The sequence below is a fragment of the Camarhynchus parvulus genome, chromosome 4 (genome assembly GCF_901933205.1).
Source record: "Camarhynchus parvulus chromosome 4, STF_HiC, whole genome shotgun sequence".
In the NCBI taxonomy this organism is placed as follows: Eukaryota; Metazoa; Chordata; class Aves; order Passeriformes; family Thraupidae; genus Camarhynchus; species Camarhynchus parvulus.
Window position 1 is genome coordinate 31,903,527 of NC_044574.1, and position 17,347 is coordinate 31,920,873.

The window sequence follows — 17,347 nt, forward strand, 5'->3', positions numbered from 1 at the left end:
GAGGAGAAATGGCTGGCCTCAGTTTGAAACCTTATCTGAAAACATGCCTTCATTGAAATGCTGTCTTTGAGTTAGTAGCTTTTCTATTCTTACATCTCCAAAGCTGAGGCTTTTTTTGCAGGAGAGCATCATGTAAGAAAAGCCAACTTACTTTACTTCCAGAGTTTATTAAGAGAGGAGACATTTAAACACAAAACTTTCAATGGAGACATCACCACAACAGAAACTTTTCAGCTCATTTCTGAAAAACAGGCATCCTTAAAATGACAAAACCCTGAATGCATCTAGGAGTTCACATGATGTCTGCATAGGACCCAGAAATTGTTTTTCCTCTCTTAGCTATGGGAGGCCCTGTTAAAAATTTCAGATCAATTCCGTAATCTCCAAAATACAAATGCATACAGAAGGTCATGAATAATTTAATTTTTATATGTCAAAATAATATGCATTTTAATATGTTTTTATTTATGCTTTGCTGCTTCAGGTAGTCTCTTGCTTACATCTGCAGCATGTTTTAGTTCATTTGTTATATAAAATTGAGGAAAGTTTGTAGTTCTTCTAATTCAGATTTAAAGAACAGTTCTGCATTAAAGGAGATATTGCAGAGAGCTTCCCTTTTTTTCTGCTGAAATATTCACTACTCTCTTATTTCATTCAATGCTTTCTCAGCATCTCAGTTTTGATTCTTTCAATACTCCCTGTAAAAGAGATGCAGCCCCAGTGCAGGGATTGTAAACCTGGGGGCAGATAGTTTCCTCTTGTGAAGTGCCTCTAGTGACTAAAGCCTAAATGGCTTTAGGTGCTTGCTACTTTTGCCAGTTTGCTTAGCTCTCCCATTTTTGATTTTGTTCTGTCATTTTGTGGTTGTGGGTTGTTGGTTTTTTAATTGGTGCTATTTTTTTTATTGTGATAGATTACATATCAGCGTGCCACAGTCACTCCAGCTGGCTTCCATTTTTTCAAGAAATTTTTTCACTCTTCTCAGCTAGTCCTAATGAGACTTTTCCCTTCAGTCTGCACAGAAGTTCCCATTAATATCCATAGTGCTTGAGCATGTGCACTAAGGGACTATGTCTCTTGGTGTGAGGGATCTGTGGCAGACAGCCTTTGTCACACAGTGTTGGGAGCTTTTACTGCCATCTTCATTTTATATTGCTGTCAGACATCTGCAAGCCTTGTTTGTGCCATCTTCATTGCCTTGACCATGATCTCTGTCACCTTCCCACGACAGCATGCATCACAGCCAGCACACACAAGGAGAAAAGAGGGGAGGTACAAGGTATATAAGGACCACACTCTGCTCCCTTTGTGATAAGTTTTGTGTTTCAGTGAATGCAGATGCCATTATGGCTGTGTACCTGACAACTGGGAATTGTTGCTTGGATGACAGTCTTGCATCACTCTTTCTTTGGGATTGCAGTTGGAGAGCTTTGTGTGTAGTTTAATGGGATATTGTTCTGTCTCTCTCAGGCTCAGATCACAGTGAATGGGAATTCTGGCACTGCTGCCAGCCCAGTGAGTCACTTTCAAAGGCCTTTTTCCCCTTCTTCAGCTTACCCTCCACCAGCTTCACTCAATTCCAACATTGTTATCATGCAGCATGGCAGGATGATGGGTAAGTCTCACACAGAATGTTTGCTTTATACATTACACAACGTATTCTGATTGATGTGGTAAAGGCTGCAAACAATTGCAGAGTGCTTCACGTCCATAATGAAGGTATTGTCTATTCATCTACCTTGGGAGGTAAATGCAAAAACATAATAGCATTCATTGTTAGGTACAATAGTGATCCTGAACTGGAGTTACTGTTAAGTTTATAACCTAGGTGTGTGAGCTAACCTCTTGCCAATTTTCTACTGGCTTTACCAAGGAAAGGGCGTCTATCAAAATCGCTCAACCTGTCCAGCCCTTTCAGATTATGCTGTAAGAAACTGAGGGCCCACTTTGTACTTTGCTCCTCCCTACGACTTCCTTAATTCTTCAGCAGAAATACTGTCAACAAAGGGAGAGGCTCTGGGCTTTTAAAAACCTAGAGCCACATCAATCTCAAACTTGTTCATGTATTTTTTTAGGGCATCTTTAATTTAAACATTAAACACAAACCAAATACTATCAGCCTTAGGCTCTTTGCCAGTCTTATCCCATTTTGCCAAGAGAATAATATAATTGCTTTTTCTACCAGTTTTGTGCAAATTTAGAAAAGATTATACATGCAAAATAACTTGAATGTGATCCCACAGTTTACATTTTTTTGTGCTTGCAGGGAAATTAGGTGACAGTTCTTGCTCTGAGACATGTTAAACAAATGCTGCTGTCATCATAGTGATAAGTACAAAAACTGTATACGTGGGTTACTCCAAATCCCAGAATTCTAGAGTTTGTGAGTGCTTCCAGTTTGCTGATCTAAAGATCTATCAGTAATGGTTTGGATATACTTAAAATATGTATTTTCCCAAGACTTTCACTCTTGTATGATGCTGAAGTTCAGTGTTCCACAGTAACAGCCTGATTTAATTCTCTTTGCTCATGCAGAAATCCCCCTGATGGCCTCAGTTTGAGGCCTATGAAGAGCGAAGGATCTAATCCAAAATGTTTTCTAAATTTAACATCATGCATTTTGGGAAAAAGTTCCAAATATTCAGACGTTTGCCACACAGAGTTGCCCCTCGCCATATATGTGTAGCACTGAATTATTTACAGGATTTCAGACTTGAGTAAACAGCTGAAACAGCCATGCCAAATCCAGCACTGCAATGGGAGTGAGCAGAAATATTCAAATTAAAATTAGAGCTTTCAGTCACTGGAGCTCCTTTTGCAGGCTCATATTATTCTTCAGAATAATCAGTGGATATTAATGCCATATGAAAGTCAATTTTTATTGTCACCATTAGTGTTAGAACATGTATTTTCACTCCCTGCATTCATTTATCCTGCAGCAGAACTGTCTCACTTTACCTGCATTTGCAAGATAGAGGCTTTGTAATAGCAGCCCACTAATTTACTGAAACCTGCTGCCTGAAGGAGTAGGGCTCTTTTTCCTGTACACAGGAAAGAGTGTATTTTCTGCAGAAGTAGAAATTTTCATTTCACATCCCAGCACTGAGGTGTTTCTTGTTAAGTTTTGTTCTGCATTTTAGAAGGAAATGGTAATAGTGATGTATTAATTTCATTAGTCATAAAGGAAGATTTGAAGGGGAAGGGTAGAAATATTGCAGGTCACTATAAAACAGTAGCAGCTTGAACACTTCACCTGAATTACTGTAGGTGGATCATCAGATTGTTCTACAGGTGCCAGGTTACCAAAAACCATTTTTATGGATTACGTGGAGTCCCATAAACATATCAACACGTGTTAAGAGAATGCTGTATGTCAGGATTTTTTTCTTTAAAATATTCATACATCAAAACTTCATGTTTCTTAGCATGTATGACATAAGTTTTTGTGCAAGGCTGTCTTCTGTGCTTAGGGAACAGCAATTTTCTATAGTTTGCTAGGCTTGGTGGGTGGAAGTTTTGAAATTATGTCACTGGTTTCCAAGGAACAGGTAGAAAAGGTGCAAAAGTTTGATTTATAGGACAAAGGCTGCTGCACCTTTCTCAACAGATTTTGCTATGTTTGTGGGGATTTTCTTCTTTTTTTATTGAGCAAGACATTGTGAAAAAGTAGTTCTACTCTAATTCTGAGTTTAATAGTTTGTCTGGTCCTTAAACAAGTTTATAATTCTGTTAATGTAACATCAAGTAGGGCAAATCCCTAGTTAAGATGATAATTCTTTTTAAAAATGTCAGTAAGATTGTCAGCCTTTGTACAGTGTACTGAAATGGGGAAGTATGTTTTAACTGCCAAGTATGATTATTGTGTCATTATACAGTTTTCTGTCATGTTATCTTTACAGAGTCCACAGAGACATACTCACAGCATGTTCAGAATGTTGGCACCACCACCACCACCAGTACAATACCAATCTGTAGATCCTCAGAAGAAGAAAAAAAAATTACAGTAATTAAAGCTCCACATTATGCAGGGATTGGCCCGGTAGATGAATCTGGAATCCCTACAGCAATTAGAACGGTAGGAAATTCTGGGAAATCTGTGTATGAACTCATACAATGAACTGATTGTTGGTAATGGGTTTTTCACATTCTTCTACTCTTATATAATTTGGAATAGAGCGTGTGTAATCAGCAGCCTTGTGAATATAATATTGTGTGCTGACGAAAAGGAGAATGCTGACGGGAGCATAATTGGGCAACCTCATGTTTCTAGTTTTAATTAGAAGTAGCCAAAATTTTGTGTCTTTCTCGTGTCTCTTGTAGTTCTTGCCTTTTGGAGATGCACAACAATTGCATTTGGTTTATTTCTGAAATAAAGCTTATGCATACGATATATAGGTGTATATATGTGTGTATGTGCAAATAATCATATGCACATCTGTGAGTATATGCAAAAATCTTACACCTCTGCATTTTCTGGGGCAGTGTTCTCATGTCATCAGGGTAGTGTAGAAATGTGCAGTTTTGTTCTGATGGCAGTCTAAGGGAGCAGCATTTTCGTGACAGTGCAGTAAATAATCCTTGTGCCCTTGAGTGACACATAAGTGAATAGCTGGGGAGCCCTTTCATTGTGAGCAGCCCAATTCTGATCATCTGCCGCTGGTCACTGCTTGAGTGGTCCCAGGATGTCAGACTGAAGAGTTTTGTTTTCACTATGCTGAAGCATTCTTTCCACTCTGCTGTCAGGGCAGCCTCTTCTGGCTGCTCCAGAGAGCGCAGAGGCATCTGCACTAGGTCTGTAAAGGCAGCACTTGCTGGCCTCCCCAGCCAGAGAAGAACTGCTGTGCTGGACGGAGAAAGGGAGAAGAGTGGGAGCCAGGATGAAAGCGGCAGAGCCCTTGCAGGTGAAGTCCTAGTGAGGTGCAGGGACGTAGCAGCTGTTGGATGTATCCTGTCTGCCAGTATTGACATATGGGGGCTATGTTGTATTGCCAAGAATTGCTTCAAGGGACTGAAAAATTAGAGGGGAAACCAGGAATTAATGGAGAAAATCAATAGGAAAAATCAGGACAAGTGGTAAGACGGGGACAATTTTTATAAGAATGGGGGAGAAACTCTGGCATTTCTTGCTTTATATTTGACATTAAAAAGTAATATGATCAGAATCTTTTAAAAATGAAGACATTTCTTTCCAGCAATGCTCTAGCTTTCTGTCCTCTTTTTAAGTAAGTATTCCCTTTGCTTTATATTGGATAGGTAATTGGTTTTGTGCTTTTTTAGTAGCAGATTGTTCTAATAGGGTGCATATCAGTTATATAAGATTATAACAGAAATCCCCCTTAAGTGTGCCTGATGAAGCTGGCAATCTGCCAAACTATATTTAACTTTCAGGTTGTATGATCTGAGTCTTTCAGATTTTCTCCTAAAAATATAATTCAGCTTGAATTAGGACGTTTTCCTGCTGGTTTTGCTTTGATTTTTTATGTGTTTCAGTTTCAAGAAATCCTATAGCCTGTAGTCTTGCTATTATAGAAATAATTCTCACAATGAGATAGAAGTTAAAACTTTATGCTAGCGTGTGTATGTATGAGTGTATCTGATGTGCCATTTTGCATCCTTATTCTGCATCCTTAAGACATAGCTGGTAGTAAAATTGTTTTCAAGATACTTATTTGAGATTATAAGTGTGCACAAGTATATTTGAGCCCTGTGTATCCCAGCTGAGCAAGAACAAAGTTGGTATTGTTGTCAGCAAGACTCAAATACGCTGCACCTTGCAAAAGTGCTAAAACTGCATTTTCCATTAATAGTAGAAGGTAGAGTATATCACCTGCCCTTTCTCCAAGGTCAGTGAGCAATCCAAATAGGAATCTTCTCACAGAAGGTTCACTCTCAGTCCATCTGAAGAGAGAAGTTTACAAATTAATTCAATTTATCATTGCACATAAAGTTTAGAAGTTTCACTCTTCCCTCTTTGCAAAAATGGCAACAGTCTTTCAAAAAAGCAGTAAATGAAGATTCAGGGGTGATAGGTAACGCACACTGTGTTCCCAAATGCTGTGCTGCTCAAAGTTTAACATGTTATAAAGAACTCAGGAGTATCTGTGTTCTATACAGATTGTGAGTGCTTCTTAGGAGTAAAGAGGTTTTGCAAGATGTGATCGTCTCCTCCGAGTGTGTCTTCACTCTTAGATCATGGTTTGAGGCAGCTGTTTAGCCAAGGAAATCAGAAAGATGTTCTTCCTATTCCTGCTAACCCATTTTGTATCAGACTTCTGAGAAGGAAAGGACTCCTATAAAGCTTTTTATTCACTCAGAACCCCCATCCCATGTTAAGATGTTCCTTCTATGCTGCTTTTGCTCCTTCTAGCTCTGGGAAATGCAAGTCTGAAAATTCAGATTGTTGTTAGGTTCTGCCTTTGTGCCAAGCCCTGCCCCAAAGATGGTAAAGTAAAAGATGGTAAAAATGAAGTCTCTGAAAAAGAGAGGGTAAAGTGCTGTTCAATCAGAAAAGCATTCAGTCAAATATAGCACCATTTACCACTGATGGAGACCTGGGAAAGGAAAAGCCAGATTCATGGAAAGCAGTAAGGCTGCGCTGTTTTAGTCCATCCGAAATGATTGCTTTATATCTAATTATCAAAATTAATTGGTAGACTGAAAGGCCTCTACTTAGTAAGAAGGAAAAAAAACCAAGTCCTGCTAGGTTTCTTTTCCATACTTAGTGATGTAATATTTCAGCTCAAAAAAAAAACAATAAACAAAACACAAAAAACCAGAGGTCCACTGAAAGTCTCAGAATATTCTGAGTTGGAAGATCCACAAGGATCATCAAGTCCAGTTCTTAAGTGAATAGCCCATATGGGGATGCAAGCATTATTAGCACCCTGTTCTCACCAGCTGAGCTAATCTCAGGGTCAGAGAGGCCTCCTTTAATTGCATACTTCCTGATGGATGATTACAATACTGCAGGGATTATGGACTCTCCAAAGGAGCAGTTGCAGTTACTTCTTATGTCCTCTACGTGCTGTTTGGCTGATTGTTTCTTTCACTTATGATGATGCCGTGTTCCAACATTTAATTGCATCAGCTGTAATATATGCAAAGCAGGATGGCATCTGAATGGCTTCATGCATTATGAATACTCTTAATTCCTCAAACAATGTTGGTGTGTGGGATTAGTTAATATAAATTGAGAAAATTAATTTCAAAATTAATGTATTCTATTTCTTAATCCTGTCTGGTTTATAACATAAAGCCAAATTGCTGGCTGAGGCTGAAACCCCTAGGAGGGGTTTGCTGGGAAGATGATGAGAGAAAGAAACATTCAAATATCCAGAAGGATGCTGGGAAACCTTCTCTGCTCATGGAAGCTTCTCCATACCTGATCTCTGTGTGGGAGCCTCTTTTGACTTTGTGGAGGACCAGGCAATGCTTGACAAACAGCAGGGACATGGCAGCAGTATTTATGCATTATTTGCAATTTGCAATTTGTTTATCTACCACTGGTTGGAAGATTCTTCTTGGTTTAATACAATCAGAAAGGCAGTCACAATATTATGGGACCGTTGCTGTGGGAAATGAGGAGAAGCAGGGAGGTTATGTCCATCAGTGTGAATTGCTTCAGACCTCCCGGAATTGTAAACTTTTGAGCATATATCATCCTGGAGCACTAAACAGCATACTTGTTTCAAGTCCAGCTAAATTATTCTAACCAGAGTTCTACTAGTGTAGATATTTAATACCTTTAGGGAAACAATATTATTATGACCCAAATTTACTTCTGAATGGCTTACACTTGGCAGAACTCTGCACATTGGTAGGTGGGGGAAGAGACCTATTTTATCTTGAGACAAAACTGAATCTCCTTTACCTCTGTCTTGCAAGGCAGGCCTAGGTAAAAAGCATAATGGCTTTACTTTTTTCTTACCCAGGAGATCCCCAAGTTCTTCAACTGTCAATTCTTATTTTAAATATTGTTCTATTATTATTTAGTAGCAATTTTATGGGAACTCAATATGAGTCCTCAAAATACAGAAGCATTTCTGCCTAGTCCCTTATAGTAAGAGCTCACCGTTGTAAACAAAACATATTAGCTATGTACAGATAACAAGTAATCATGGCAAAGGTGGGATTTAGTAAGATGGCAGTGTATGGTGAACACGTGCACATCTGTCCAGTATTCTGTAGGGAAGAATTTTTGCTTTTTTGTGTTAAATAGGAGTAAGCAAAGTGATTGCAAATTTGGTATTTGCTGGTGCAAAATAATGCACTTCAAGAGAGGTCCTTTGAATTTTCCCTGTGTACCATGAGGTTTGAACATAGTGGTTTTTGTAATTGCCCAGAGAAGCCATGGATGCCCCATCCCTGGAGGTGTTCAAGGCCTCAGTGGATGGAGCTCCAAGCAACCTGGCCTAGTGAACATTGTCCCTTTCGGTGCAAGGGATGTTAGAACTTGATGATTTTTAAGGTCCCTTTCAACCCAGCCCGTTCTATGATTCCATGATTCTTTGGATTAAAACGTCTGCTTTTATGGCTACTGTGGGACAAGCAAAATTCTAGCACCTAAGGATAATATTGAAAACGTGTTTGCCTTTGTGTTAATCCTTTCCTGGAATATTATCATCCTACCTCAAAGAAAATTGCAGTAAGAGAAAATTCAGAAGGGTAAGAGATAAAAAGAAGCACAAGCAGGAGTCAATATGAGCAGAGTTTGGGAACCTTGGGATTAGGATTACTTAGTTTGCAAAAGTAAGGATAAGTATAATTTAATGAGTGATTATTGAATAAGTTTAAAAAAATTGTCTGGAAAGGGCTTTTAAAACTGGTAAAAAGAATACTCTCTGTCAACAATCCAAACATTAACTCTGAAATATAGTCTAGTCTTCTTTCTTTTCTCAGTAGTATTACAAAGTTTTTCTGCATTATTTAGCAATTACATTTATAAAGTAATTTAAGCCAGAAATTGCCAGGAGGTCAAAAGAAGCACTTCTTACATGCTTGTAATCATAACTGCTGAGGTGTTTCTATTTTCCTGTATAGAATCTAGCATTCATCATTGTCAGATACAGGGCGCTAAGGTGATGAACTGTTGATCTCGCAGTAATTGCGATGTTCTGAACCATTATTCCTTCCCAGGATCAGAGTCCAAGACTGATTCAATCTTCAGTGTCTTCCAGAATTTGTTACAGGAATTCCGTGATAAAATGCATAAATACATTCAAAATACATGAAAACTATTATATTAAATAGGGAATAACATATAATATTTCTTTACAGAATAACATTAAATGTCTGATCCAATCTGTACACATGGGTATTTTTATTTTGTTGTTTATTGTTAAAACTCTATTTTTTTCAGACAGTTGACAGGCCAAAGGATTGGTACAAGACAATGTTCAAGCAAATCCATATGGTTCATAAACCTGGTAAGTATGTTCCTGTCTTTGTCTCCTCATGTCCAGTTTGAGGGATGAGAAATTTTCTACTGTAAATCTCCTACCATCTGCCTTTCTTTTGGAGAACTCCAGTGTTAGAACAGCGTGGGCTAGTAAACAGGCTGGTTTAAGGAAAAATTTTGTGCCTGAATTTAATTGTTGTCATAGAATATCTTACTTGGTTTTGCTGAAACTGAGCTTTGGTGACATTGCTAGCTTGAAGGTCCTTTATGATTTGCACCAAGGATGGCAGGAAACTATAAATGGCAATTATGCTCATTATACCTCCAGAAGGAAGGAGACTTTATTCATCTGAGGTAGACAGAGCTAACATTCAGTATGGCCACACAGAATGTTAGTGGGAGAATAAGAAATGTAGGCAGGAGAATGTTGGCTTACAGGCTCTAACTTGAACACTAGTCACATAGTAGATATTTAGGATTGCCTTTTGTGATAGGAACAACAACTTAACAGCCCGTAGCAGAGGAAAGCTGACAAAAGGAAGGAATCATTCCTGGGAAGGGGAAAAGAACAGACAAAAAGTAATTTGCAGTTCGGTGCTAACTTAGTAAGTATGCAATATGAGTGACATGACCAGAAGATTCAATACAATAAGATGGTAAAAACAGCTTAAGTATAATGGGAAGACAGAGTCTTCCAAAAGCACCTATAAGACAAGGAAAAGAAATACAGTGCTTGATTGCTTACCAATCTTCTATTTGTATTTGCAAAAACAAAGCTCAGTTTCTGTGATGAACTGGCATGTATGGCACTACTGTAACATATGTATTTCTTTTTGTAGATGACGACACAGACTTGTATAATACTGCATATGCATACAATACTGGTAGGAATTACTCCGTGTTCCAAACAATGCTTTTGTTAATGTCAGCAAGTGATGGTGTAGTTAACTCCTCACGCTCGCTTTTGTAATGCTTGTAGACACACTTTCTAGTGTCTCATTTGATCTCAGTTGTTAAAATGAAACAAGTTTAATTTTAATTTCATTCTTACTACAGAAATTAATTGCAGCTGTGGACCTCTTACTGTAGAGGGACACACTTAACACTATGGTTTCTTGATTACATTGCATTTATTTTCACTAGTGATTGTTACTAATGCAGCCTTTCCTTTATAGAAATGGAAAGGGAACTACTTGTGAAAATGAAAATACTAATTACTGACATGGAAAGACAAAAATAATGTACTGAATACACTTTAAAAATATGCAGCAAGGGTGCCTAATAAAACTGATTTTTTTACAAACTCCTCCATTTTTGTTATAAGCATTCATGTTGACATTATTTAGCCACAAGAAAAGACATATTCATCTAAGATATATAATCATTGTGTCTTAAGAAGATTATACCCATATGGTGAAATTATTTCCAAAAAAGCAAAAATGAAAGCATGAATAGACTGTGTGCAAAAAGGCTATAGTGCCTTCTGCAAAACAGCTGTTCAAAATTTTTCCATTTCAGTTTTTGTTGCATTAAACATGCTTTCGATAGTTTCAGCCTTTTTCTGTGCTGTTCAGATGACTTGTTGTGGGTCAGTGGTTTGGCATCTCTTTGTACTCTTGCGATCCTCTTCAAGATATGCTATTGCCTCATCATAACAAATCAAATAGTTATTAAAACAATCAAAAAAGGTGTGTTTCCTGCCTCTTCTCTATCTTCTGAACATGGAACAACTGAGCAACAGGATGAGCCTGAAGATTAATTACAGGCTGTCATTAACAGATGTGATGGATGTATACACCCGTTAACTTCTCCATCAAATTAATTTTTTTTAACTGCACTGCACTTTACTATGTGTTTGTAATTTTCTCTCTAATGAGCTGCACGATGCACAGCAATGCACTTTTAAAACTCATTTACACGTTTTTGTAATCTTGCTGTTTTATGGAGTTACTGTGGGTTCTTGAAGCATTCCACGTTGTGCTTTTTTCAGACTTACTCTCACGTTATGGCTGTTTCTGGTTTTGTTTTATATTAGGTAGCTACAGTCCATCCTTCTCTGCTCAGGCGCACCCAGCTGCAAAGACACAGACATACAGACCACTGTCCAAAAGTGCTTCTGACAGTAGCTCCGATGCCTTTAAGGTCTCGTCCCCTTTGCCACCCCACGTGCCACCACCAGTACCACCACATCGTATGAGGCAACGCTCTACACCAGAAAAGTAAGTTAGTGCATTTTCAAAAGGTGTTCTTGCTAAGTACAGTACTCCAATTGCAGAATATAACAAGGGATAAAACAGCAGCTCTAGAGTAATGTGACTTCAATGCCTTTATTTAAGGGCCAGTCAGGTGATGAGGGATGATCTTTGCCAGGAGTTCAGGGCATTATGCATGGTGCTGTCATTTCTTCATTGTGCTAAAGAAGTGCTTTTTCTTATTCATGATGCAACCATGAGCATCATTAAGGATTTTTATTCTCATTAGTGGTATTGTCCTGTTTGCTGTGTTTCAGAACAGTCTGTGCTCTAGGAGCTGTCTTCAATAGTAAGTCTCTTGAGTAGGAAAGGCCATTTATTGTATCCAGCACCAAAGATCAAAAAGGTGGTGTAATTCAAAAGTCAAGGGAGAGCAAAGCTGTACAAGAGCACAGAAGTCAACCCACATTTCCCCAGAGTTTAGAACTGCTTTATACCCCCATTTTTTTCAATCTCCATTTTGGTAGACCAAGGCAGTGTTTACAGATTATCCAAAAAGAGGCATTTTTGGATATCTCATAGTTCTCTACTCAAATTCTCTGCACAAAACTGGTTAGAGTTCAGTCTGGAAAAAGTTAATAATAAATAACTCAGGAAAGAAGTGCTTATCCTTTTGATAAAACCTTGCAAGAGACCTCCACACAAATTCTGTTGACTTCAGCATATCTGTAGGTACTAGCTCAAGAAAAAATCTTCTTCCTTAGTGTTTACATTAATTAATACTACTTGTTAATATAATATTATGCTATTATAAATCTATATGTGTGTCTATGTGTATATTATATATTAAAAGGGTAATATTTTTCCTTTCATCTGTGCCTACAAGCTCCCCTGTCTTGGTTACACTCGAGCAACAAAAGAGAATTTGACCATTTCTGTCAGCTTGGATATTCTAAACATATTTCTATGTAGAAATGTAATTATATTAAACAGGTTCAATTAATTAGAAATTTCAATAAAATATTATGAGGAAAGACCACACTAGGTGTTTAAAATTAAGACACAACTATGGCTTTTTGAAAAATGTGTAGGTAGTGGCAATCCAAAATGTAAATCAGTAGATACACATACTGCAGAGGAAGATGAGATTGCTTGATGGTTACTGATTTTGGCTTCCCTGTTGCCAAGGGCAGGTTGTCAAGAGGAAATGCTAAAGGTTAGAGTTGGGCTGCCTCACAGAGGCCATGAGGCTCGAATTTTGTTAGCAAGTCATACAGAAGTGCAGATTTTTTTAGCAGGACACAAAATGTGGAGCTGTTTAGCTTTGATCTCTGAAGCTGTGTGAGTTGTTGTCCTGTGCTAGGCCAAATGCCTCGGTCACAGAAACTGAGGCCTGTTGCAGTGCACCTTGTCAAGCTTGGAAACAGCTGCTCAGCACTGAATTTGGCTATTTAACCTCCCCTTTTAATCTCTGCATGATACTACAGGCAGTGGAATTCTGTGTTCTCCAGGCCAAGAGATGCCAAACACATTAGCTATGCTTTGGCCACTGCTGAAAGCTACAGTGCATCAATCTTTTCCTGCCATTGGGAGATTCTTTTTTTAATTGCCTAGAAAGCCAGAGTATTTAAAATCTCACCTAAGAGGCTTAGGTCCACATATATCACATGTTTTATAGCTGCAAGGCAAGATATGGTTTGCATTAGCAGTTGAGCTCAAAATATAGTCCATACAGGATAAAAGGCTGAAAACTGTGAATTAGTTGAACTGAGTGTGAATCAGAATTTCAGTAGCATCCTTTTTTCTTCAGTGGCTTTCAGTACAATGCAACTTCATCCAAATATTTCCATTTTCCTATTCATTCTCAAAAAATATAACTGTTCTGCTCTGAAAATAATGTTTTTCCTCAGTGAAAATAAACAATAAACCATGTAGAACTACTTCCCTTTAAATGTATGGCATTTTATAAATAGAGATGTCTGTGTCCCTGAAATGCACTTGCAAGCATATTATAAACAAAAGCTACCCCATAGATCTTTTTAAAGCACATGACATGTGCATTATTATGTCAGGTCACATCAAACCAAGTCACGCCAGAAAGACCAATAGAACTGATAAAATTTAATCAGTGCGTGCTCTTTCTTATCAGATACAGACAATAGCTGGTAGTATTTCCCCTCCCCTTTCCTCCAGCCTTTGAGTTACTAGTGGGTCATTTTACACAGAGGTAAATAAAAATATATGTGAGCTACAGTTTTCCAAGTAGAATGGAGGTAGGTGCTACAAGAACTGCCATGCAAAGGTAGCTCTCATTGTAGCTAGCTAAAAATTCCCTCAAAATGTGTATGTACCTAGTAATATGACCCAAATGACTGAAAAAATATGGTAGCATGGGTTACTTTTTATTCCTTGCATAGCATTATTAAATTGAAAGCAAATTTGTAATTATAGAGAAAATTGTTAAATTTCTATTCCAAATTCAACTGCCAAATTCTTCCCCTTGTTTATCTATTCAAGACAGAGAAACAATATGCTGCTTACAAGGATATTCAGAAGCAATTCTACTACAGATCAGGATAATGATCATCACGTGGTCTTTTAAAATAATTCCTCATTTTTTACCTCAGAAAATTTTATAACTTTTTCAATATGGCCTTATTATCATATTATGTGATGACAAAAATATCTACCACTTGCCTATATTAGTATAGTGCACAAAACATGTATAGTTATTTGCAATGGTTTGCATATTTTTTTGACATGGTATACCAGGGTAGTTTTTAAACTTGTCTACTAGTTAAAAGAAAAATATAAGTTATCACAGGCTGGACATCTCTAGTATTCTTCCTGCTGTACTGAGCATACCTGCTGTAAACAGGTTAAGATGTTACAGTAAAACACTGGGATGCCAGGCTAGGTGTTCCACAGCTGAGATCTGGAACGTCATCTGGCTTTGCAGGTTCCTGTTGTACGGGGCTGTAAATCACAAGGTGGTGACAGTAAATAGCTCAGTTACTTGTATTTGTTGTTTAGGAATGACTGGGACCCTCCTGACAGAAAGGTAGATACTCGCAAGTTCCGTTCTGAGCCAAGAAGTATTTTTGAGTATGAGCCGGGAAAGTCATCGATCCTTGAGCACGAACGACCGGTAAGACACACAAATGAAATGGGTAATACAGTAAGAGATTTGGTAAGAGCTTATCTTCTTATTATTTACTATTAATAATTGCTATTTGGAAGAATATTTAAGATCCTTTTTCAAATACAATTTTGCAGCAATTTGTCTTTGCTCTTTTCTGATGGTTGTATTGAAAAATTTGGTTTGACTTATTTGCTTAACTTACATCTTCCGGTGCTTCCAAGAAATCACCACCATGCAAACCTCATGGATGATAGACAAAACAGATGGAAACTGCTTTTTCTAATTGGTGTGCATCTACAGCACTTATTTTCAGTAGTATTAACAGCACATATGAGATATGAATAATTAATGCATAAAAATAAGATATTTGCATTTTCAGGATGTGCTGAATTGTCTATCTAATACTAAATACTGGCCAAAGTTGCCCAGACAGGACTTGCCTGAACACAGCCCTGAGCAACCTGATATGATTAGACCTACCTTTAGCAGGAGGTTGGGCTAGATGACCTCTGGGGGTCCTTTCCAGCCTCAAATACTCTGTGATTTGAGTGAATGTACATTATAAATGAGTATACATTAACATGTAATTAAAAGTCTTCATTCCTGCTTTCTGAATAATTATAGCAATTGTGGAATAAAGCTATGCTTAATGCTTGCAAAATGACAATTAACAGAAGTTTTCATTTGCTGAAAGGCACATTCACCCAGCTCTTCTTATTTAGCTTTGTGCTATCTTAACATTTTCTTATTTTAGAAAAGTTCTTATGTATCAGTGGTGATATTTTCTTTCTTTGGTCTTTTACTTTGAGGTTGAAATGTTTGAGGGAGTCCAGTTTTAAGGAAGAGGTTTATGAAATGAGAACTGGATTTTTATTTGCTTCTGTATTACATGCTTGTTCACAGAATTGATTTTGCCAATTTAAAGCAAATTAAGGAAATGACTGAATTTCAGAATATGCAGTATATCAACTGTGTGAAACACCTGAACCAAGCATCTTTTCCTTTGTTTTTCTGGTCTTTGCAGGAATCTATTTTTTTCTTAGCCTAGCAAACACAAAGCTCTTTTTCTGTGAAATTGAGTTCTTGCAGAATCAATGTGTTTTTCAAAGAGGAAATTGGCATTTCTATAGGAAGTGGCAATGAATAAATATAATTAGTATCTGAGTGCAGATGAACTTAACAAGTAATTTTATCTAAATGGCAGTGTCATTTGTCCTGAGCACTTTTTGAGCACCATCACTGCATTATAAACACTGAGGTAATTTTCCAGTTTTCCCAATGCCAAAGTGTAATAGCAGATTCAAGTTAAAAACAAGAAAATTACACTGATTTCAGTGTATTCCAAGAATGGCCTCACTTTTCTAATAAATTATATTTTTCACTAATGTAATGTGAACAAAAATAATTCATATAATAATTGCAGTGCTGATGAATATTGTCAGAGCTATATTTTTTCAATTCTAGCAAACTAATGAAATAACAAGAAAATGAAGTTTGCTGACTGTTCCTAAATCTTTTTTTTCCACTTGCCTGTGCATTTTACTTTTGCTAATCTGAACCAAAAGATGGAATTTTGAGCTTTGGTAATTAAAATATTGTCGTTCAGAAAACCTTTAGTCATGTTGTAGTCATGTTACTTAGTAAGCAATATCCACCAAGGGTAGGGTAATACTTTGCCATCTTGAAGCTTAGACTAAAAGTTTAGACTTAGCTGATGTACATACAAGGAACCATCTCATTGTATAAGAAATTTTTAAAGCTGAGGAAAGTACATTCATGTACAGAATTGAGTGATTTTTTTGTTTATATATGATTCAGAGCTGTAAAAAATGGGAAATTATTACAAGATGAAAGTTTTGCTGACACTAATGTAACATAGTTGAAAAAATAGGGAGCTATCACAGTTTCATCAATCTGAAATGTCTACTGTTGATGAAGATGCTATTTAGTTTTATATAACTAAGATAATTCCTTTGAACCATGTTACTAACAGAAAACTAATTGTTTTCATTGAAGTATTTGCTTTCCTTGTATTCACTGAATAGGATATAGAAAGTAAAACTTAACTTCTTAAAGGATGATCAGCAAAGTAAGTCAAAAGCTCTTTTCATTGTGCACAGGAAAAGCTGACATCTGAAAATAATGCATTGGTTCCAAATTCAGATGAAAACTCCAAATTCTCAAATGTGTCAGTACTGCATGACTTAAATCTTCTATCTTAATAATCTCAAAAGATTTGATTTCTAATGTCTGAAAAATTGTTTTGATGATACTGAAGGAAAATAGTAATAAAAATGTGGAAAATAAAATAAATGTGGTAAATTAATATTGCAAAAGACAGACATTTATAGTGCCTGAACTAGAAAGTCATACTTTATTAGTTTTGTCAAAATCAAAGAAATCAAAGGGAGTTTTTCTAACACTCCAAATCCCCAGTTTTTTTGATTAAATAATTTCCATGTCTACAAGATTGTAGTTTTGATGGCAAAGTAATCTGTTAAAAATATAAAATATATACAGCTACCTTCTATCATAATCTGTCAAGTCTGACAAGTCAGACTTGAGAGATTAGCATTCCCTTTATTGGTGTAGATAGCAGATTGGAATTTAGTTCTG

The 17,347-nt window shown here is 37.0% G+C and overlaps 1 protein-coding gene across 19 annotated transcripts in view; it reads left to right on the forward strand.

Annotated features, from left to right (window-relative positions):
• SORBS2 (sorbin and SH3 domain containing 2) overlaps positions 1 to 17,347 on the forward strand; it is a 144,690-nt gene that overhangs the window by 86,938 nt on the left and 40,405 nt on the right. For 14 of the 19 annotated variants that reach the window (XM_030947876.1, XM_030947879.1, XM_030947878.1 and 11 more), the window contains 6 exons: positions 1,471 to 1,615; positions 3,900 to 4,075; positions 9,359 to 9,425; positions 10,237 to 10,281; positions 11,433 to 11,616; positions 14,623 to 14,737. In XM_030947876.1, coding sequence (XP_030803736.1) covers positions 1,471 to 1,615; positions 3,900 to 4,075; positions 9,359 to 9,425; positions 10,237 to 10,281; positions 11,433 to 11,616; positions 14,623 to 14,737 — 732 coding nt within the window. The remainder of the gene's footprint in view (positions 1 to 1,470; positions 1,616 to 3,899; positions 4,076 to 9,358; positions 9,426 to 10,236; positions 10,282 to 11,432; positions 11,617 to 14,622; positions 14,738 to 17,347) is intronic. The other 5 variants (XM_030947881.1, XM_030947882.1, XM_030947889.1 and 2 more) reach the window with 1 other exon arrangement.